Raw genomic sequence first — 22,039 nt, 5'->3', positions numbered from 1 at the left:
CGTCTGTTCCTGTCACGGGCCAGAACATACTCGTCTAAGGATGGATCCCCTGAGCTTACAACAATGCCTCCATCTTCATCTGATTCTGACAAATCTGATCCTTCATCTGACGCATCCGAACCCTGTGTACTTTCCTTGTCTGAATCTTCTGTCACAGTATCTCCACCTGCAGCTGAAGTTTCTCCTGGTTCAAACACTGATGGTGACGGCCCTTGTATGAGATTATCTCGAAATCTCACACTCTTTCCTTTTCCCTTGTTGCCAGTTTTCATTGCACTCTGATTTGTGTGTTTAGGAGATGCATCATCAGACAGAGTGTCCTTGTAAACCTCCTGTTCACAAAACACAACATTTCGGCTTGTAGTGCATTTACCATCATCCTTAATCCATACTCTGTAACCCTTGACTCCGAAAGGATAACCTACAAACACACCTTTAACCGCTCTTGGACTAGTCTTTTCTTGTACTTTATGCACATACGCAGAACAGCCAAATCTTCTGATGTGTGACAAATCAATTTTTCCACCAGACCATCTTTCCTCTGGTAGCTCAAATCCAATACTTGATCCAGGTGTTCTGTTGATCAAGTATACTGCTGTTGATGTAGCCTCAGCCCAAAACTCTGGTCCCAATCCGGTTTCAGCGAGCATGCTCCTAACCTTGTCCATGATTGTTCTGTTCATCCTTTCAGACACACCGTTCTGTTGAGGTGTGTACGTGCATGTTCGATGTCGCTTCACTCCAGAATCCTTGCACAACTGATCAAACTTACTGTTACAGAACTCTAAACCATTGTCAGTTCTCAAGCACTTAATCTTCTTGCCCGTTTGATTCTCAACTTCGAGTTTCCACTCCTTGAACTTATTGAACGCCTCGTCTTTAGTCTTAAGAAAGTACACCCACACTTTCTTAGAGTAATCGTCTATGAAACTCACAAAGTATCTGCAACCTCCAAGGCTTTCAGGAGTAGAAGGAGATCCCCATAGATCCGAATGCACATAATCTAGAGTCCCCTGAGTAACATGCTTTTCTTTTGGAAAACTCTGTTTATGAGCTTTTCCCAAAGCGCAACTCTCACAGAACTCCAGTCCTTCAACTTCATTGATCTGCAAATAACCCTTTCTGATTAACACGTTCATATTTGCTAAGCTCATGTGCCCGAGTCTTGAATGCCACAGATCAGTCATATTCTGTTCAGCTCTTCCAACATTGGCTTCAGCTTTAACAACAGAGCCCTGTAGATGATATAGTCCATCCACATAATTCCCAGAGAAAACTTTCTCACTTCCTTTGAAGAAATCAATTTTGAACCCCTCGCCTTTGTAAGTGCATCCAGCTTTCTCCAACATACCATATGAGATAAGATTTCTACTCATACTTGGCATATATCGAACCTCGGTGAGAACAACTTCTTTCCCTTCAGAATTAATAATTCTGATCTTGCCAATTCCCTTGACATTACACTGCGTGTTGTTTGCCATCAAAACTTTTCCCCCGTTCATCTCTTTGAAATCAAACAGCACATCTCTCTGTGGGGTAATATGAAATGAGCATCCTGAGTCCAATATCCACTCGTTTTGATTGTCTTGAATACTAACTGTGAGAACCAAAGGCTGCCTTGATGACGACGCTGTGTTGACTGAATCACTTGAACTCTGTTGCCTGTTATTCTTTTGTGGACATTCACTCTTCCAGTGACCCTCTTTTCCACAGATAAAACAAGCTGTTTTTCCATCCTTGTTGGCTTTCAGCTTAGACTTCGACTTATAATCTCTTGACTTTGACCTTCCCTTATGTGAGCGATCACTGTTCTTGTCAAACCTTTTGTTGTTTGACCTACCGCGAGACTCAACATACAAGCCCTCTGAGTTCGACTTTCCTTTACCTAGAAGGCCCTTCTGTTTCAACTCAATCTCTTTAGCATATGCTGATGAGGTTACTTCCAGCACAGTAAGCGTGTCTTTCCCAGTCCCGTACTTCAACGTGTGGACTAAAGCCTCGTACTGCGGAGGAAGGCTGGTAAGAAGTTGGATCGCTTGATCCTCATCGCTTACATTGATGTTGAGACTAGCGAGATCTCCTATCAGCTTGAGGAAACCGTCCATGTTTTCCTCAATACTCTTACTCTCATCCATCTTGAAGCTTGCAAATTGTTGCTTCAGATAGATCCTATTAGGCAGTGTCTTTGTCTGATAATCTCGCTCCAGAGCTTTCCACATACCTAACGCTGTAGGTTCATTCATAACCTTCCTCAGAATCATTTCACTTAGACAGGTCCCAATGAGATTCTTAACTCGGGTGTCCTTCGCTACCTTGGCTGAATCCAGCACAGGATCAGCTCCTTCTTCAAGTTTCTCTGACTCCTTGTACAAAGTAGCACCCGGTTCAAGTACTGACGCTAAACCCTGGATCTCAAGCTGACCAAGTAGCTTGTATTTCCACATTCCGAAATCTCCTTTACCATCAAACTTATCCATCTCAAATTTACCTCGAGTCGGCTCCATTATGAGTCCGATCAAAGATCTCCTCTAGCCTCCCCGATAATAGATCAAGAAGAACCTACAGCTCTGATACCACTTGTTGATTACTTTCTCTCGATCGTCTTCTTGATTTCTCAGTTTGGTTTACTTCAAGTTGATTTCTCGTTCGATGTTTGCAGGAATGGGAAAGAGAAACGTAAACAAGATCACACACACAATTTGTTAATCCGGACTTCGTTTCCTACTGTCCGGGGAGGGAGCTTCGCCCTCAACGATTCACTAGATTCAATATAAAGTTCCGGTAACAGATACACCGTTGTAATCTTAACTAGTCGGAGAAGATACAACGTAGTTACCTCCGAAATACACCACCGGTAATCGGATCCTTCTATGCAACGTCGCCGGAGCAACTCTTTCTCCAGTCTCCGAACGATCGCAACAGGTAGAACTCTCTCTTGATGAATCTCTCTCTCCGTGAATCGCTTTTCTCTGATCTCTCTGTTTTAATCCAGTGAATCAGTTATGGCCGTTAGGTTGTTATATCAACCTCTTCACAGTCAGCAGCACGAGACGAGTCTTTTGTCATCACGTGACCTTCTTATCGCGCGTATGGGCTTCATCATGACACACACTCAAGCCCACTGCTTTACGGCCCAGTGAATGAAGTCAGAAGCTACTACGGTAAAGTCCACAAAGAAAATAAAGAAAAACACATGAGAAAAAGTGAGTTGATAACGTTGAGTTGATTCTTCAACTGAAAATCTAAAATTTACTCATAAATCAATACTATTAAAAGAGAAGGAGTCTAAAAAAAATCTAATTATAAAAGTTGTTTGGACCCTTTCATTTAACTTATTATTTTTTTGTCTTACCTTAAATTTATACTAACAATATGTTACCATATATTTCTCTAACAATAATTTAGTTAATTCTTTTTTTATTTAAATCTCATTCATAAATCTTAATCATTACTATTATTATATTTATCATTTTGATTTTTAATCATAAAAGCATTGAAATTAATGTTTTATATTATCACTTTTATATATGATTTAAAACAAGATAAATTACAAGACATATATGTGTACATTCTAACTTCCTCTTTCGTTTATAATAAAGTAATCATATCATATATAAACTTTCCCACTAAAATCTCATATCATATACTAAACTTTCAACCGTCTATAGTTTGATAATATTTTCATATTTAAAAATGATTTTTCTGAATATTCATGTTACCTTCACAAAAATGAAAAAAATTCATTGGTTCTATTAAAGCTAACCCAACTTCACGATATCAGTATTAATTATTCAAGATTTTGAAAATTATTTGTTTAGATATTATACTTTTATATAATTTTCACTTAAAACGAATCAATACTATTAAAAGGGATAGAATTTTAAAAAGTCTAATATAAAAATTTGTTGGAGTTATGTATAACTATTTATTATTTTTATGATAATACATTAATCATTCTAAACATACAATATTTTAAATATTTTTAACAGATCTTAATATTATTTCTTATGATACATTTACTCAGAAAAATATTTCATAATACCGGAAACATATTCGAAATATCCAAATATACCTAATAAACACATATTTATGATCGGGTTTAGGGTAGGACCCGAACTCAAACAAAGACTCAATAGGTTATCTTCTCTGGATCTGAACTAAAACTATAATTTTGGGTCGGTTCGGTTTGTTTTTTTGATCCGGATATAATTCTCATGTCGAAAAGAAACTTACGTAAAAGTGTACATATAAAATCTCAAATAAACTAATTTGTAAATTATATAACTGTTAAAAATTATGTTTTTCAATATAATAAAACTTTGTATTATAATATAATCCAACGACCCGCACTTTCCAAGCGCGGGTCAAAATCTAGTTAATGTTAAAATCCTTCAACTCTTTAACAACATTTTTCACAATGAAAATCAATAACAAATGACCAGAGCTTGTGGTCAAGTGGTAAGAGAAAGAGTTTGGAATGTCACCACATTTCTGGTTCGATTCACCTGCCATGCGAAACTAAGTCATATTTTTCTGGCCACATTACACGGATATGGACTACTGAGTCTATTCGTAGGCTGCACCTCCCACCCGGAGATTAGGTCTGTGTCTTTAATAAATCTGGCTTTAATCATTTTTTTCAGTTGCAAAAAAAAAATCAATCAAAAATTAATAACACTAGATTTTAGTTGATCATTTTAAATCTTTCATTGAATAACATTTGATTTTAAACTATTTTACAAAATATCATAAATACAAAAATCAATAACACTAGATTTATAATAAACAATGAAAATTAAATATTTGATAACGGTATATTATTTCTGGCTATAAAAATTATTAAACTTCATCAACTAATAACACCTCAGTAAACTCTAAGGAATATATTCATGAACTAAATAAATTTTATCAGAAAAAAAAGGAAAGTTGAAATAAAATAAAGAAACCATTTTGAATTTTTGAGTATTGTTATTAATTTTAAATAAATACCATTATTATTTGTGCATACAAGAAATTAAAAGTATTCAGAATATGTCAAAATAAAATCTAAAATAATGATTTTATTATTATTTTTTCAGTCAAAAAAATAATGATATATTTCTTTTAAGATTGAGCTTGTGTTTATCTACAAAACTAAATTAAGTGTTACCCTAGCCGTAGGTTTGTTCACCAAGCACAACTTACGATGGTGGACGAATGCGAAAACAGAGACGGTGCAACCGCCGCAAGAAGCTATAGCCACCAAGGCCACAAAACCAAAGAAGCAGGAGATTCAAGCGACGGTGTAGACTCAATCAGCTTTCTACCTGACGTAATCCTCCAAAGTATCCTCTCCTCTCTTCCGACCGAAATTGCCATCAAAACATCCATCTTGTCCAAAAGATGGAGACATGTATGGTCCGATATACACCTTGCCTCTCCTTCGACAGGATTAGGCCACATGGCCCGAAAGGTGATATTATAAACAAAATACTAGATCGCTACAAGGCTCGCAAGATGATGAGTTTCAAGCTCAGTGCCAGCACGAGAGACGATATTCCTTGCATTGACAGATGGATCGAGTTCGCCATATCCCGAAATGTTGAGAATATGTCGTTGGAGTTCGGTTATGAAGGTGACCATAAGTTTCATGTTCCTGATTCCTTTTACATCAGTAACTCTTTCAAGCAACTCAGTGTTAAGTATCGTTTATTGATTTGAAACTTCCAAGTTTTCCCGTGTCTTGGACATCTCTGAAGATTCTGTACTTAATGTCTTGCAAGCTCTCCGGTTCTTGAAAGCTTAACCCTTCACTTCTGGCATAAACTGTTGGTTCTTGATCTCAGCAAATCGCTGAGTCTGAGAACATTAGTAATCGATTGTAACATTTGGTTCCCGGGCCTAGGCAGATTATTGCACCGCATATCCATCGTCTCAAATTGACAAACTGTCAGTTACCATGTACTTTAGTTGATGTCTCATCTTTAAAAGAAGCTAGAATGGAGATTTGCTTTTGCGCACTTGAAGATCTGGAGGCTGATTTTCTTCAAGCCCTGGTGCTAAGGACGCTAGAGAAGTTGCAGAATGTAGATAAGCTTGCTTTCGGAGAGAACTTCGGTATGTTTTCTTGAAATCCAAGGACGCCCACGTTCGGAGTTATCATTAATTTTGATATTTAAAAAAAATTGTTCTATATCATTAAATGTTTATATTTTATACTCTTTCCAATCAAAAAATTTGCTGAATATGTTTTTAAACAATACGGAAATCTATAGTAATTTTATATATTCTCTTCTACAGTTTACTGTGATATCCAAGAAAAGTGTTGTTAAGCTAAGTTTTTTTTTTTTTTTTTAAAACGTGTTGTTTAGCTAAGTTAGAGGTAAAATGGTTGATTTTAGGCAATATTTTGTGGAGCAGATTAAGATTTCATATATCCTCAATGATTAAAAAAATATAGTTAATTAGTATTTTGTTAAACAAAATCATTTTTGGTTGAGCTAATTTACGGTTGTGTGTATCTTTTGGATAAAACCAAACGATTGTTTGGTTTGTATAATGCGGTTTGGTTTGGATTCATTCAATTCCATTTAGTGTGATTGCATATGCACTACTGATGGCGATAGTGATTTTCCATTAATAGAACATTGCAATAATTTTATGCACTCGGTTTTCACATGACAATTATTAATAAATTAAATACCTTCAATGCAGATAAAGGAAATTTTGGGTCTGTCTATCAAATTGGGTACGTATATAAAATGGCTTTTTAGTTTCTGATGTTAAATTGGATATTGTTGACAAAAAATAGATATTAATGATCATTTGAAGGAGTTGTATTATTCTCAGTGGCAAAACTTGTAATATTAGTCATAAAAGAAGGATTACTTCTAAAGTATATTTCAGTTTTAATAATATAGATGTCACGTCAGTCTAGTTAGCAAGCCAATAAACTAGTTTTTACTAGGCTTTGATATCCATTAAATCACCAATAATTGTTTGTAAAATATTATGTGGCAAAGTCATCATTGATCAATGATGATTTTTTTTCTTACAATGCTCTAGTTATTTAGCTCTTTTTTTTTTATGTTTGTGTGTCGGTATTCACTAACTATCTATCTATGCTTCTGTTATGTATTAACTCTTGCCGAGCTCCGATGTGTTCTCATTCCAAGCTTCAAGGTCAAAGATTCGACAATTGAGACAATCATCTCCCAGTATGCAATTCCTGGTATAGTCAGAGTGCTGCAACACTCACCTGAATTGAAGTAGCTAACCACTACACAGAATGAAGTTTGACACCATAGCAATATTTTTCCATAAACCTATTTAATTTTATTAGTTTCCTTGACCATTCTAACTATTAGCGAGTCTAAATATGTAGTCCTAGAACCATGCATATCCTCTCACTTTGGTTTTTTAGAACATGAAATATTGACTATCGGTATGCATAATCGAAAACCTTTTCTCTTGTACAGACGAATATAATTGACAAGTACTTGGATTGGCAAAGCGTTAAAAAGGATCAGCGCTGGAGCTTGGAAGCGAGGGTCTTTGAGAACCTGGCACATTAGAATGTAGAGTCGAGGCACGTCGGTTCGTTCATGGAACTTATGTTTAAAAACACAAAGACATTAGAGACTATGGTCGTTTGGTTTTATAGTTATCTTAAAGGTCAAACTCTTGAAGAGTTGCCTGAGATGGTTCCAATGCTCGCTGACAAGAACAATGTCTCCATAAAGCTACACCTATTCAAGCTGAATCACAGGGTTTAGTCTTGGATCTTTTTTCTTTACCGAAATAGTCTTGGTTGTTATGATATATGACATATGATATATTGAATTAAATTTTGAACTTTAATTTTTTTAACCCTAAGTTTCATTTTCTTAAATGGGTTTTCTTTAAACTTTAAAACGAAAACTACAAAAACCACAACTTTCTGCCATGATTCATTCGTTTTTTTTCTCTTTTGAAAAAATCGTTTAAACATCAGGAGATCATGATTTTGAATTTCAGAAAATAAGTTTTGTTGTAAAAAAACAAAACTTACATAAAGTATCTATAATGGTGCTATCAAAATCGTCGGGTGTGGTGTGGAGGTTTATGTAGCGTAAAGAAAATTGTAAGAAATGATTGGATTACAAAAATTATAATATTTCTCATAATTCGAAATAGAAAATTAGTGCTAGAATCTGAAATTCCAAATAAATTTCTTAGTTTATTACAATTTGAAAGAGAGAAAAAAAATAGTGACAATCAATTCCGGAAGTTAAGGGGGATAACTATGATTCAGCCAAAGTCTCGGGTCCTTTATGTAATATTCAGAAAGATAATCAAAGATGAACAAAAACGCTTTCTTCACCATTTCGTTCCTCCTCAGTGATACACGCTTCCATGGCGATCTGCTTCATCCTCTACGCCTTCCTCACTCTCCTCTTCGCATTATCACTGACCCTATCTCTCTCCATCATCAACGCGAGAAAGAGCAGGAAACGAGCGGTGGGATTCTTCCATCCCTACACAAACGACGGCGGCGGCGGCGAGAGAGTCCTCTGGTGCGCAGTCAAAGCCATCCAAGAGGAAACTCCCGATCTCGACTGCATCGTCTTCACCGGAGATCACGACTCTTCCTCCGATAGTTTAGCTCGCCGCGCCGTGGATCGATTCGGCGTCCATCTTCTCTCTCCTCCCAAGGTCCTTTCTCTCTCTAGAGATAGCTTAGGCATAGGCATTCAATTTGGTTCGGTTTTGGTTCGGCTATTTCGATCAGGAACGGTTAGGCTGTTTAGAATATTCAATTTGGTTCGGTTTCGGTTCGATTAGGAACGGTTAGGCTGTTTAGAATATTCAATTTGGTTCGGTTATTTTGGTTTCTAATCGGATAACAAAATTAGGAACGGGCTAATATCCATTAAAAAAAAATCAGGATCCAATTGGATTCCGGTTATTCCGGATCATTTAGGATAATACAAGTAAAATATTCGAAGTTTTTGGTTTAAATATCGGGTAATCTTGATGTTCAAATAAAAATATCGGATAATTTGGATTCCAAAATAGCTCCACTCGGTTATTCAAGAAATTCGGTTTGGTTTCTACTTTTTTGGTTCAGTGCGGTTCGGTTTGGATAGCAAAGTTAGGAAGGTTTGGATAGCAAAGTTAGGAACCTGCTAATATCCACCGAAAAAAATCAGGATCCAATTGGAATCCGGATCATTTAGGATAATATAAGTAAAATATTCAGATAATTCGGGTTTTTCAGTTTAAATATTGGGTAATCCGGATTTTCGAATAAAAATATCGGATAATTTAGATTCCTAAGTTATTTCCATTCGGTTATTTATGAAATTTGGTTTGGTTTCTGTTTTTTCGGTTCGGTGCGGTTCGGTTGTGCTCAGGCCTAGTAGCTCCGTTGGATTTAGTTTTGATCTTTTTTTTCAGGTGATTCATCTCAACAAAAGGAAATGGATCGAAGAGAGAACGTACCCACATTTCACAATGATAGGCCAAAGTCTCGGCTCTGTTTACTTAGCGTGGGAGGCCTTAAGAAAGTTCACTCCTTTCTACTACGTTGACACGAGTGGATACGCCTTTACTTACCCTCTTGCGCGTCTCTTCGGTTGCAAAGTTGTTTGTTATACTCATTACCCGACTATTAGTTTGGATATGATCTCTCGTGTCCGTCAAAGGAACTCCATGTATAACAACGACGCTTCAATCGCCAAGAGGTTTGCTTTGCTTTCTTCTTGCTTGACGTTTAAGTTATGTTGGTTTTGGTAATGAGATTTGTTTTTTTTTTGTTGGTAGCAATTGGTTATCTACTTGCAAAGTAGTTTACTACAGAGCGTTTAGCTGGTTGTATGGGATGGTTGGGTCGTGTACTCATCTAGCTATGGTTAACTCTTCGTGGACGAAGTCTCATATCGAAGTGCTTTGGAGGATACCTGAACGGATCAGGCGGGTTTACCCGCCTTGTGATACTTCAGGACTCCAGGTGATTGATAACCCATCAGAGAGCTTGAATCTATGTCTTCTTGTTGTTTTAACATCTTTGGTTTAATGTGCAGAAACTTCCTCTTAAAAGATCATCAGATCCTCCAGTTTTCATATCAGTTGCTCAGTTTCGACCTGAGAAGGTGAGGTACTATAGTTTTGATGGTTCATATTAGTTATCTTATCCAGCTTACTCAGTTGCAGTGTTGTACCAGGCTCATATGCTTCAGCTTGAGGCCTTTTCACTAGCTTTAGAGAAGTTAGGTCCCGACGTCCCTCGACCTAAGCTCCAGTTTGTGGGGAGTTGTAGAAACGAGCCGGATGAAGAGCGGCTGCAGAAGTTGAAAGACAGAGCAGTTGAGCTCAAAATAGATGGGGATGTGGAATTCTATAAGAACGCAATGTACAGGTATTTACTCAACGCTCCTTTTCGCATTCTCTATTCAAACTTGCGTCTTGTAATACTCAGAGAGCTTCCATGATTGCAGAGAACTAGTGGCATTGCTAGGAAATGCAGTAGCAGGTATGCATGGGATGATAGATGAGCATTTTGGAATTAGTGTTGTTGAGTACATGGCTGCTGGTGCGATCCCAATAGGTTACACTTTAAGGCTTTTTGTTATGTCGAAGTTTCAGTTTCTCTCAGCAAGTTCTTGTAATGGCTTATTTGTTTTTTAACTTGTGGTTGCAGCTCACAACTCGGCTGGACCCAAAATGGACATTGTATTGGAAGAAGATGGACAAAGAACCGGGTTTCTTGCTGAGACGGTGGAGGAATACGCTGAAGCGATCGTTGAGGTTGTGAAGATGAGTGAAACAGAGAGGCTTAAGATGGCTGAATCTGCTAGGAAACGTGCGATGAGGTTCTCTGAACAGCAGTTTAGTGAGGACTTCAAAACTGCTATTCGACCTGTTTTTACCTGTGCTGTGAAATGACAATGTTATAACCCTAAAGGAAACTGCTTATTGCACTAGCTTTTAGACTCGCAGGACAGAGCTAGGTTATACCCTTTTTTTCTCTCATACTTTTATGTTTTTTTGGTTAAAGCTCTGACATAGACCAACACAATGAGACTTTATCTTCCTGATAAAGTAGACGTTTGCTCGTCTGCCAGATTCTTGAGCAAACCGGTTTTGAAACTATAACTCAGATTGGCATATGTGGTGATGGTTACAGTTATAAACTAATATTAGACAAGTAGTTCTCTTAGCAAGAGAGATAGAACCAACTCTAGGGCTTAAAGTTTAAACTTGCAGACCATTCAAGCTGAGATTATCAGTTTGGAGGAAAAGTGAGGATCATTTTCTTCTTAAAAATGACTAATCACAACGATATTATCACAATACTAACTACTAGTCTACTACCATCATATTCCAAAGCATTACGTGTTGGATCATTCTTGATTAACCAAACAAGATTTGTATATTCCAAGATCGTACAACCTAAATCTGAGTTATTCCATAGGATCTATAAGCTAGACGATAATACTTTCAAAACCTAAATTAGTGTGCAAGAATATAAATAAGACTGGTGAATAAAAACATATAGCATTGCCATTAATTGAGGATCTCTACAATCCGACAAAAACAAAGCTACGAACAATTCAAAAACTGAAACGAGACCAAACCGAAAGTACTTTTAAAGATCTCTAGCGAAACTGAAATGAGGGAAAACAAAGGAAGCAGATGGAAAAGCAGAGTCTTCATGAAGACGAGTCACTCTCTCTCTGAGTCTACTTAGATCGCTGTCTCATCTTTCGTCTCTTCCTCTTAAGCCTCCTCATACGCTTCTTCTTCCACTGCAAACACACGATTTTGAAAAACAGTTGCTTAGGCTCAGAATGATATACGTAAACAGAATGGTAGACAGCTGTATAGGACAAGATGGACAACAAACCTTGGCTCTCATGTCGGAGAAACTCTTTTTCTTGAAACCCTAGTCGGCGAATTCACGGTGACGGTAACAAGGAGAGGAAATGAAGCGTAGTTGTGAATATATACCCTTGAGAACCCTAGTTTAGAGGTATATTTGTTTGCTTGGCCCATATAATAGATTTGGGCCTTACTTGTGTATTTTCTCAGCTCTCAGTAAATTAGGAGAAATTATTTTCAAAAATTTAAGCTAGATTGTGTTTTTGTTTTATTTTCTTTGCTATGATTAAAATAATTGTTTGTTAAAAAGGGTCAATCATCGTGGAATCCTTGTTATCATGCATTGATTTGCAGTTGGGTTAGAGTTAAAACTCTTAAAGAATTCAAAATAGAATAGTTTTAAGAGTTTTAACTAGAACTCATAAAATATTTTCTTGAGTTTTGAAGAAAAATATTTTTTGAAAGAAAGTAAGATTTTTTAGATTTTTTTTTCTTGTTCGACAAAGATAGATTATTTTTTTATATTTTTGAGAAACATTAATTGAAATATTTTAATTGATTAAATTTCATTGATGAAAATTTATTGGAAAGTGCATAATAAAATAAAAAATAAATTAAATTATAAATATTTATTAAATTTTTAATAAACATGCATATTTTAGTAAATCTTTTAGAAACAGAGGGAGTATAAAATAATAAGTAAAGTATATTATTACATTTTTGAAATTATTATATTTTCTTTTACCTTATGAAGTTTAAAATAGAGTAGGATTTAAAAAAAAAAAAAACTTTCCGATTGAAGATGATTTTATCTCAGTAAAAACGTTTTTGTTTGATTTGTTTCTTTTTCTTTTATATTTAAAAAATTGATTTATTTCTTTCTTACAGAAACATAACTATGAGCTCGCAAAACTCATTTATACATGAAATACCCAACCTTTCATCCATATGATAGGATCATCAATAGATGATATGCAAACCATATCCAGTAATGACCTATAATTGAATATGTATTCTTTCACAGTTTCTGCCTTGATTCATATATATAATTCAAACTTAATACACACATACAAACAAAAGTACTCTCAGAGAGAAAATGAGATATCTAAACCTCTGAAAGTCAAAAACGAATTTATAATGTGCATCCTATTAGATGCTCTATGAAGTGCTGAAGAAATAAATCTCATAAAACTTTCCACCATCTCTTCTTCTTCCACATATGTATATACTTTATTGGAACCGTAATCTCCTTTACGAATTCTCTGAAATATAAATAAAAGATCTCCAAAACAGAAAAAAATAGCCTCTTAATTATCTCTATATGTTTCGATCAAAAAAAATTATCAAAAAAATCCTCCAAAATAGTCCATGCAAAACTCCTCATCGAATGTAAAATCTCCTTGTGAATCTTCAGAATCTTCAATGCTCTTGACAAACCCTTGGAGTTACTCTCATCGATCGTACATCAAATGTCAAGCAAGGGATCAATAAAATCCCAAATACTCCCCCAATGACTATACTCATCTTCTCCGCTAAAAGGCCAAACCGGTGAAGATCCATCCCCAACGATATTGTAACCCGGATCCATACCCATTGAACTAACCGGATCAACAACCGTTGAACCGACCGAACCAACCAGAGAATTCAAATTCTCCATTGAGTTGTTGTTATTATTACAAACACTTCCTCCTTGTTCTTGCCCTAACGCCACCTCGTGATGAAACGACGGCGATTTAACTAACGGAACATCTGTCTGCTCCACGTCACCGATCTTGTTATTGTTATTACAAGAGTGAAGATTCTGATACGGTTGGTGCTGAAACTGTCCCACTTGCGTCATCTGAGTTTGTTGGTGAGGGAAAATACCATAACTAGGGCAAAACGTAGAGGTCCCACCAGAAAGGAATATGTTGTTGGTAAAAGGCAGACCGCACGGGATGAAGGATGAGGCTAGGGACGCGGCGGAGGGACGAGGGAGGAGAGGTCTTAGGGTTTGAGTGGAGGAAGAAGAGGATGAAGGAGAAGAGGAAGCGGCGGATACGGATGAGGAAGTAGAAGAGACCGACGAAGGAGAGGAAGGGGATAAGTTGAGCTGAGCACGTGACCCGTAAAGAAAAACGGCGGCTCGGTCGTAGGCACGTGCGGCGTCTTCGGCGGTGGCGAAAGTACCAAGCCACTTGCGAGTGCGTTTACGTGGCTCACGGATCTCGGCGACCCATTTTCCCCAGCTTCTTTGTCGGACGCCACGGTAACGGAACTTGGAGTTCTCAGGACCACCTTTGCGTTTGCGTTGTTGAGCAGGAGAGGCTGAGTCGGTGGTGGTGGTGGTGGAATCGGATTGAGGATTTTGGGCTAGGGTTTGTTGGATAGTACCGTCAAGATTGTGTTGTTGTTCTTGTTGGGAAGGTAAAGGGTCCATAGATGAAGAAGAAGAAAGGACAAAGAAAGAGATTAAAGAAATTGAGAAAATGGAGAGGACGAATCAAGAAGAAAGAGAGACAGAAGTGTGTTTGAATGTCACCGTTGTGAATGGTGGATTAGGGCGGTGTGCTTCTTTATATATATACACTTATATACTCTCTTTGTTATTCCTTTTTAACTTTTATTTTCTACCAAGGACATTTTTGCTGTTACAAGTATTTACTGTGAGGGAGATTTGTTTTGGTTGTCGTTACAAGCAGTATATTTTTATTGATCACTTAAAAACATTTGCACCCAAATCTAACCAAAAAGAGTACATAAATAGCTTAAACAAGAAGAAACACACAAACCACGAGTGTCTACGAGCATGAATAAGATGTCCGCCTTTCTATTATTGTTTAACAAAAAGATGGAAGTATTCAAGTTTTTATCTGTCGCACCGAGACCAGGCTTAAAACATCTATAGATTTTAGTAAAGTTAAGATAATTGATAGTTCTAGTCCTTGTGTGGTCAATCCGTTTATAATAGTCTCAGACATCTTATAGATTTTGGTAAAATTTAACATAGTATTCCGGTAATTTGATGTCAAACTTTGGCTTAAACCATCTCTAATGGCTTACTCTATTTTTTATTCTAAAATAAAATAATTTTATAATAGAGTTTGAGTTTGCTCCAATGGTATTCTATTTTAGAGTAGCTAGAAAATAGAGTGATGAACAAAGAAAAAACAAATTACTTTATATTTGGAGTAAACCTAATTTTCACTCTATTATAGAGTGAAAAATAAAGTACCATTGGAGCATTTTTTACTCTAAACTCTATTTTAAAGTGAAAAATAGAGTAAAGTTGGAGATGATATTAGTTGTATATAACTTTCTACAACTATATTAATTATATGCTAAATTTTGATTCAACAAGTCCTCGTGGTATTTATAGGCGTACGAACAAGTAAATTAAACATGACCAAAATTAATATGATCTGAATGAATGGTTAGAGCATTTTCAATGTAAAACTTTATTCTTTTTTCAAAATTTGATAACTCTATTAACCGAATCTAATTTAAATCTAATTCTGTTACATTTTTCACTCCAACAAACTTTAGTTATAGCTTTTTCTTTCGGACCCTTTTTCTTTTCAATTCGTAGTATATCTAATGTGTGTATTATGTTTTCATTTATTTTATAATTCAAAATCGAATTACATACAGTCAATGGTAGTTTACGCTTCAGAATCAATTCCATTTGCTGAAATTTTTTTGGAGAAAACAAATAATTTGCTCACTCGGAGGGTTGCAGATGCGGCTACTGGAAGGACAGAAAACACAGATGCAGAGAAACTGAGAAAGTCAGAAGTAATTTATTTTTCTGACCTTTATTTTAAACACACATAGTTATAATAATCGAATTATGTGTTGTCTACTCAATTACCATTCTTGGAAAAAGACGTGGTTCGAGTCAAATACTTCGTCCGATTTATAATAATCGAAATATTATAAAATTCTGGATACTACACACCTTTCCTTTCATCTTCGCAAACAATTATGTAGATAAAAACACTCACATGTTAGATAATTAAACAAGTATATGGAGTATATTAAAAGCGTAGATAGACCGTCAATTATAAATATGAAAAACAAAAAAGAGAAAAATGGGAATATTGCATGGAAGAGAGGAGGTGGCGAGGAAGGAAGCAAAGACAGTGAAAGAACCAAAGCTTTTTCTTGTGGTTTCTGAAATCTCAGCCCAATTGCCTTGGAACTCTCGCATTTTTATGTCTCGGCAACTAGTTGCGCCATACATGCATTTGTCTTGCACTTATCCATTTATATAACGATGCAAGTTGATTATCCCAGTCACAAAATTCACGTGAGGTCTTGTCTAACGATGAATTGATCATTTGATACCATTCAAGAAAGATTAGTGAACATTTTTTTGTTCCGCCGATTACCAGATGCTTAAATTAATACGGTATTAATGAACCATAACATAGGACATAGAACTTAAATGTTTCAAGAGTATTGCAACGCAACAAATATGATATGGAGTATGATCTTTCGTAAATTATAAAAGTATTCATGAGTTTTTGGGGTTTACGAAAGAACGTCAGAAGGTACCAAATAAAATTTTAGGCAAGTTTAAGATTGTAGGTTCTTACCATAATACCATGTATGGAAACCAATAGTTTTTTTTTTTGGTAGGTGTATGGAAACCAATAGTTACAAACTTGTGACTAGTTCACTATCAATATTAATTTACAAATTTGTTAGCAAGTATCCGTCACAAAATATCACATATTACAAATATCCAAACTAATACATTTTCTTTATTTTAAATCCAAATAACTCTATTTATTATTTTTATAAAAATGTATGGTTTAGAGCATCTTCATTTCCATTCCATTTTTTCCATTTGAGCTCCTAACCCAACTTCATATCTCACTGCATAATGAAATTTATTTTATAAATAGAGTAATCTATTTTTTGTTTGTTCATCACTTCATTATGGAATAGAAAATAAAGTAGGATTGAAATAATTTTACTTCATTTTCACTTTTACTCTATTTGAAACAATAAATAAAATTTTACGTTGGAGATGCTCTTAGAACGCTTAGAAATTTCTTTCGAGTACAAAACCTAGTTAAACTAAATAATTAGAACTCAAAAAAAACAGAGTTCGCCCTAGAGCACAACGCTCCCAGGCACGACTTACGAAGCAGCCGCCAGATCGAAGATTTCAACATGAGCCTCTGCCTCCGGTGTCCCTCTTCCGCCCCGCTCCACTTCTGACCGCCGCGACTTCACTCTCTCGGGTCTTTCCGTCACTTCACTCCGGCGTCTCTTCTCTGTTTGGCTCCATGCTGTCTGAAGGTGTGACTCTGCTCAAGCTACTCCCCTCGAGTCAGGTAGATTCAGCAGAACAACGGTTCGTTCTAGGTGAGAGGACCTTGTCGGGGAACCTCGTCGCTCCTCCTCCTCGTTCCCCAGAGCCACCAGACCCACCGGTCCCGCCAGATCTACTCCATTCACCTCTGAATCGAACCAGTACGCATCCCTCTCGTCCCGTCAGAGCCATGAACACGCAGCTTGATCGTTACGTGCCAAACCTAGCCTTAAGGGCCGTGTCTCCACCTCTGCAAGATTGGTGTAGTAATGTGGAGATTTTGGTTGAAGAAAACGTCTCCAGGCTGGTCTCTCTCCAACACTCAGCAAATCAAAGCTTTGAGGACTGGCTTTTGATTGTTAAAGTATGGGTGGTGATTTGCTTCGTGGATGTTCAGCCCTTCCTCTTCACCTCCGGTGGTCTTTCAACCCGCTTCATCTACGAGATCCGACGACATCGTGGCGTTGAGGCAAAGCTAAACCAGATCTGCCTTGCCGGTAGAGTCTACTGCTCCACCGTACTTGCTGCTCCCTGCTTCTCCACTGCCATTCATGTCGACCTCCTCCCCACCGGTAATGATAATACCACCACCCCCTCTATCTCACTTCGACGCAGTATACCTGTATCCATCTCCATTATGTGTGCCCTGCAACAACGATTCTCCCTTGTGCTCTGGACTACAACGACGAGTCCCACCGGACGTGGAGAGGTTGATTTATCATCGCTCTCTAGTGAGCAATCTGAGAACGTCTGGCGCGACATACCTCTCAGCAAAACCCTATATTGGAATTGTAAATCTAAATTCAGGCATTTCAGGCCTTCTGGTCACTGTTACAGAGTTTCTCAACTCTTAACGGCCATGTTTTCCGACTTATTTGAGATTCACATAGTCTCGTCGGAAAGTTCAGTCGGTGTTAATACCGATTTCGCTGGTCTAATGGGCTGCTCAGCCACATCCAGCTCCTCAACAGGTAGTTTTGCCGTCCAAACCTATCTGTTAGGTCTCTTCAACGTCGATTCCGACTATTTCTTGCTCGCTGCTGTGAGCATTGTTTCAAGGGTACAAGTGAAGTCTTTTCAGAGGTTTCTTTACTTTGAGCAAGTCTCCCTTTGTAACATATCTATTCTTTGTGTTATTGTTCTACATTTGTTGTTAGTCACACTGTCGAGTATACCTCCAGTTGTTATCTTCTTGTTGTTGAACACTCTACCAGTTGTAGTTCGTCTAAGCCGTATGGCCTTTTAATTTTAATATAACCAGTTTGTGACAAAAAAAAAAAAACTAAATAATTAGATTTTCATATAGAATGAAGGGCTGGTCTGGGTAGATAAACATTTTCGAGCAAGATGATAAATATTCACATGCCAATAAACCGTGGGCGGCACTTTAATCAACATGCCAATATAACGTTGCGTCTATATATATATGCCCGTATTATTCTCTTTGGATAAGGACATTTTCTGTGTTGTTTGCATTCATGTCTCCAAAAGGACCATTCTCTTAACTTACCTTTTCAATCATCAAAACATAGAATATTACTATATTAGGTGCGACTTAACACGATGTAAATGCACGGAGTCTCTATATTTTGACAAAAATAATTAACCAAATTCAGAAAACCAGTAATTAATTTATATATCATAGGTGCAAGATTAGTGTTTGGATGAAACGCAATTTCCATGATTGTATCTTCGTCTCGTTTATATAAGACGTGTTCAGTTTTATTTTATAAACGAGGATATCGTTAATGTCCACCCTTGTATGGTGGGATTAAATCCTTTACGGAATGTTAGAACTCCACCTTGATAAATGAAAATGAATTTGACCAAACAAAAAAAGAAGATAAATGAAAATGAATAATAGTAATATAAGAATCAGATACTAATTTATATTTTGCTAATTACTATTAAGAATCAAATACTAATTTATATTTTGCTAACTACTATGAGGAATGGAATTTTATTAGCATGAGAATAAAAACAAAAATTTTGTTAACAAAAATCCGAATATTAGTATGAACAATGAAGTGAATGTTCTGTCTTCTTCAGGGATGATGCCCAACGAAAAACACTAGTGGGTCGAAACAAAATACAAAACCGTCAAAGGCATTAAGAAATTCGACCTACGTCAGTCATCAAGGCCTTTTAGTATATAGATCCTGGAGCCGGCTTCAGAAGTATTATTATTTGGATCTTCTGGGTCTGCTTTCTGGTCCATTCCTTCTTTTTATCGACCCCATTGTAAGTGTAAGGTTTTTTTTTTTGGTCATCAAGTGTAAGGTTATTTAAATTCTGAAATAGCGGGAAATGATTTAGTTAGACAAAAAATATGTTCACATACGTATACAAACTAAAAAGTTTTGATCATTTCACATACTAAACAAAACCATAGCTAAATCATTATGTAACATGTTTGTTTCGTGTCGTCGATATATGGGCTGCGACAAGTTTCAGCCAATAGCAAGTAGCAACTAGCGATAAGGATCAACAACAAACATCTTGTTTGTTTCAGAATCATTAGCAACTAGATATTTTGTTCGGTAGTCGCTGATCTTTAGACGAGTTTCAATGATTAGCAACTACATTTTCAGGCAGGTGCTATAAATTTTAATATTCTAACTTTTCAATTTGTGACAAATCAGTGAAATGTACCAATATCGTTAAACCTTGTCGCCAACAACTACAAGTTAAACATGTTTCAGTCGCTATTGATGTCATTAATTTTTCTTAATATCACTACCCTTGGCTTCTTCTACTTTTCTTTCTAACTTCTACCCTTAATCACTAGCAGGGGTGAAATTTTTCTTAATATCATTAATGTTGGTGATGATGTCTCCCGAGATATTCGGTGCTTTTTTGAGACTAGTAACTTTCATCCACAGCAGAACGAAACCCATATCCGACTGATTCCGAACACTAGCTTCCACATACATATACACATAATATATTTTGATAAAAAAAAATACACATAATATATTTTATCATTTTCATGCACCCATTAAAAATTTATCCTGGATTTTCCCCTGATCACTAGCTTTCTCATATGGTCCTTGCTTCTTCTTTTGTCTAACTAGCTTTCTCTTTTTTTTTTCTCCGCTGCCAATGCATTTAAACTAGATAAGTAATTAACGGTAAAAATATTTCATCTGTTTCAAATAAAACGTAGTTTTAGATTTTTGCATACAAATGACACTTATTTTATAATAAAAATTTACTCTACATTTACACCTAAATTGAAACGAAGTGAATATTGTTTTTATGGTTGAGTTTAATTTAAAATTAATCTCTCATCTATTAGTACGTAGTTCCATGCCGGCTGGAAAACATATTGTAAATAAGCCAATCGTTAAGATATTCATAATTTATACATAATTCATTCCCTTTGGTCGAGTTGACTTCGTAGGACCAAATCTCTAATAATTGAGATACGATCCAACCATAAATATAAACTAGAATAGAACCCGCGCCATGCGCGGTAAAGTTTCATTTTAAACATTTATTTTGTGCGGCTAAGTTTCATTTTAAACAATTATTTTGCTTTATAGATTCTTTGAGTTCGTATTTTTTATCTTTAAGAAGGATCGGACGTCGTCCCTGGAATCTAAAAATCTAATATTAGTCTTTGTATACGGAGTATCAGCCATAAGTCGATATCAACTCTAACTCTAAATGAGTCATTCTAAACTACTAATTATAATCTTAATTTTCTATTCCATCCAGCTTTAAATCATTAGAGATTTTTTTATAAATATTTTATATAATAAAATTTAAATTGATTAGATGAACCCGTGTTTAATAGTTCAAAATTAAAATATAACATATGAAATCCAAAATATAACTTTAATTAAATAGATTAGATATATTTTAATTTTTAATTTTTTATTTCAAATACAAATGAATATTTTTTAAGAAAATTCTAACAAAATATTTTAATTTTTTATTCCCAAAAATTAATTAATTTAAATTTCAGTTATCAGTAAAATATAATTAAATTATTTGATGTGATTTTAATTTTTATTTTTAAATCAAAACTTAATTAATTTTATATTTAATTATATTTTAATAATAATCAGAATTTAAACTAATTAATTGCGAAAATAAATTGCAAATAGTGTTTTTAAATATTTTGTTTGAATTTTATAAGGAAAGTTGCTTATTTGTATTTCAAATAAAAGATTAAGATATTAATGATATTGTAATTAAATTATGTATAATTTAATAAATTTTCTAAGACATGGTCCAAATAAAAGATCACACATAAAAAAGTCGTAAGACTTTAATTTAATAAATTAGATATTGCAAAAGCTTTCATTTTAAATATAATATAATATATACTGAATTTTTTAACGTTTTTAATTTTGCATTCACACATGTTTTTAGTTTCATATAATTACATTTTAAATTAAAAATAATTTTATAAGTTTAATGAAAGTTTATATAAATATTACATATGAAAGTTAAAATAGTTAACCCACCATTTTAACATCTTTTGCATTATTTCTAATTTTAACCTTTTATTTAACACATCATATTGATATTTCCTAAAATATAGGTAAATGGGCACGATTTCTTTATATTTTAAAGTGCTAATACATTTAATATATAACAGATTAATAATTAAAAAAAAAAGATTCTGTCTGATTTTCTGTTTAAATGTTGTATATTAAATGATTAATATAAAATATAACATAAAACATGTTAAACAAATGGTTCTACAATGACTTTTAAACAGTAGATAAAAAATAGGACCCTAAATTAATAGATTAGATGAGTCGATTCATGTCTCAAGTGATAAAGTATTTATCGTTGACAAATTACACTAATAATAATGCATTTACATCAAATGTTTATCAGGTTTTGTTATTGAGTGTCAAATTCTCTCTAGAAGGATTAGTT

The 22,039-nt window shown here is 35.3% G+C and overlaps 3 protein-coding genes across 3 annotated transcripts; 2 read left to right on the top strand and 1 right to left on the bottom strand.

Moving 5' to 3' along the window:
* The first annotated feature begins 8,373 nt into the window (after positions 1-8,373).
* On the top strand, positions 8,374-11,115 carry LOC103866971 (GDP-Man:Man(3)GlcNAc(2)-PP-Dol alpha-1,2-mannosyltransferase). Its single transcript, XM_009144989.2, has 7 exons — positions 8,374-8,673; positions 9,418-9,704; positions 9,784-9,970; positions 10,044-10,112; positions 10,185-10,378; positions 10,458-10,567; positions 10,661-11,115. The coding sequence occupies exons 1-7, from the start codon at positions 8,374-8,376 to the stop codon at positions 10,903-10,905; spliced, it is 1,392 nt and encodes a 463-aa protein (XP_009143237.1). The 3' UTR covers positions 10,906-11,115.
* Positions 11,116-11,498: 383 nt separating this feature from the next.
* On the bottom strand, positions 11,499-16,360 carry LOC103866970 (ethylene-responsive transcription factor ABI4-like). Its single transcript, XM_033291041.1, has 2 exons — positions 11,867-16,360; positions 11,499-11,768 (listed from the first exon to the last, which is right to left on the bottom strand). The coding sequence occupies exon 1, from the start codon at positions 14,258-14,260 to the stop codon at positions 13,307-13,309; it is 954 nt and encodes a 317-aa protein (XP_033146932.1). The 5' UTR covers positions 14,261-16,360; the 3' UTR covers positions 11,499-11,768; positions 11,867-13,306.
* A 572-nt stretch (positions 16,361-16,932) lies between these two features.
* Positions 16,933-21,637, top strand: LOC117133915. The gene is made up of 2 exons (XM_033291039.1): positions 16,933-17,903; positions 17,940-21,637. Exons 1-2 carry the CDS (start codon positions 17,118-17,120, stop codon positions 18,387-18,389), a joined length of 1,236 nt encoding a protein of 411 aa, XP_033146930.1. The 5' UTR covers positions 16,933-17,117; the 3' UTR covers positions 18,390-21,637.
* Positions 21,638-22,039: the final 402 nt, after the last annotated feature.

Source organism: Brassica rapa, chromosome A05 (genome assembly GCF_000309985.2).
Source record: "Brassica rapa cultivar Chiifu-401-42 chromosome A05, CAAS_Brap_v3.01, whole genome shotgun sequence".
Classification (NCBI taxonomy): domain Eukaryota; kingdom Viridiplantae; phylum Streptophyta; class Magnoliopsida; order Brassicales; family Brassicaceae; genus Brassica; species Brassica rapa.
This window is presented reverse-complemented; position numbering and strand designations above follow the sequence as displayed.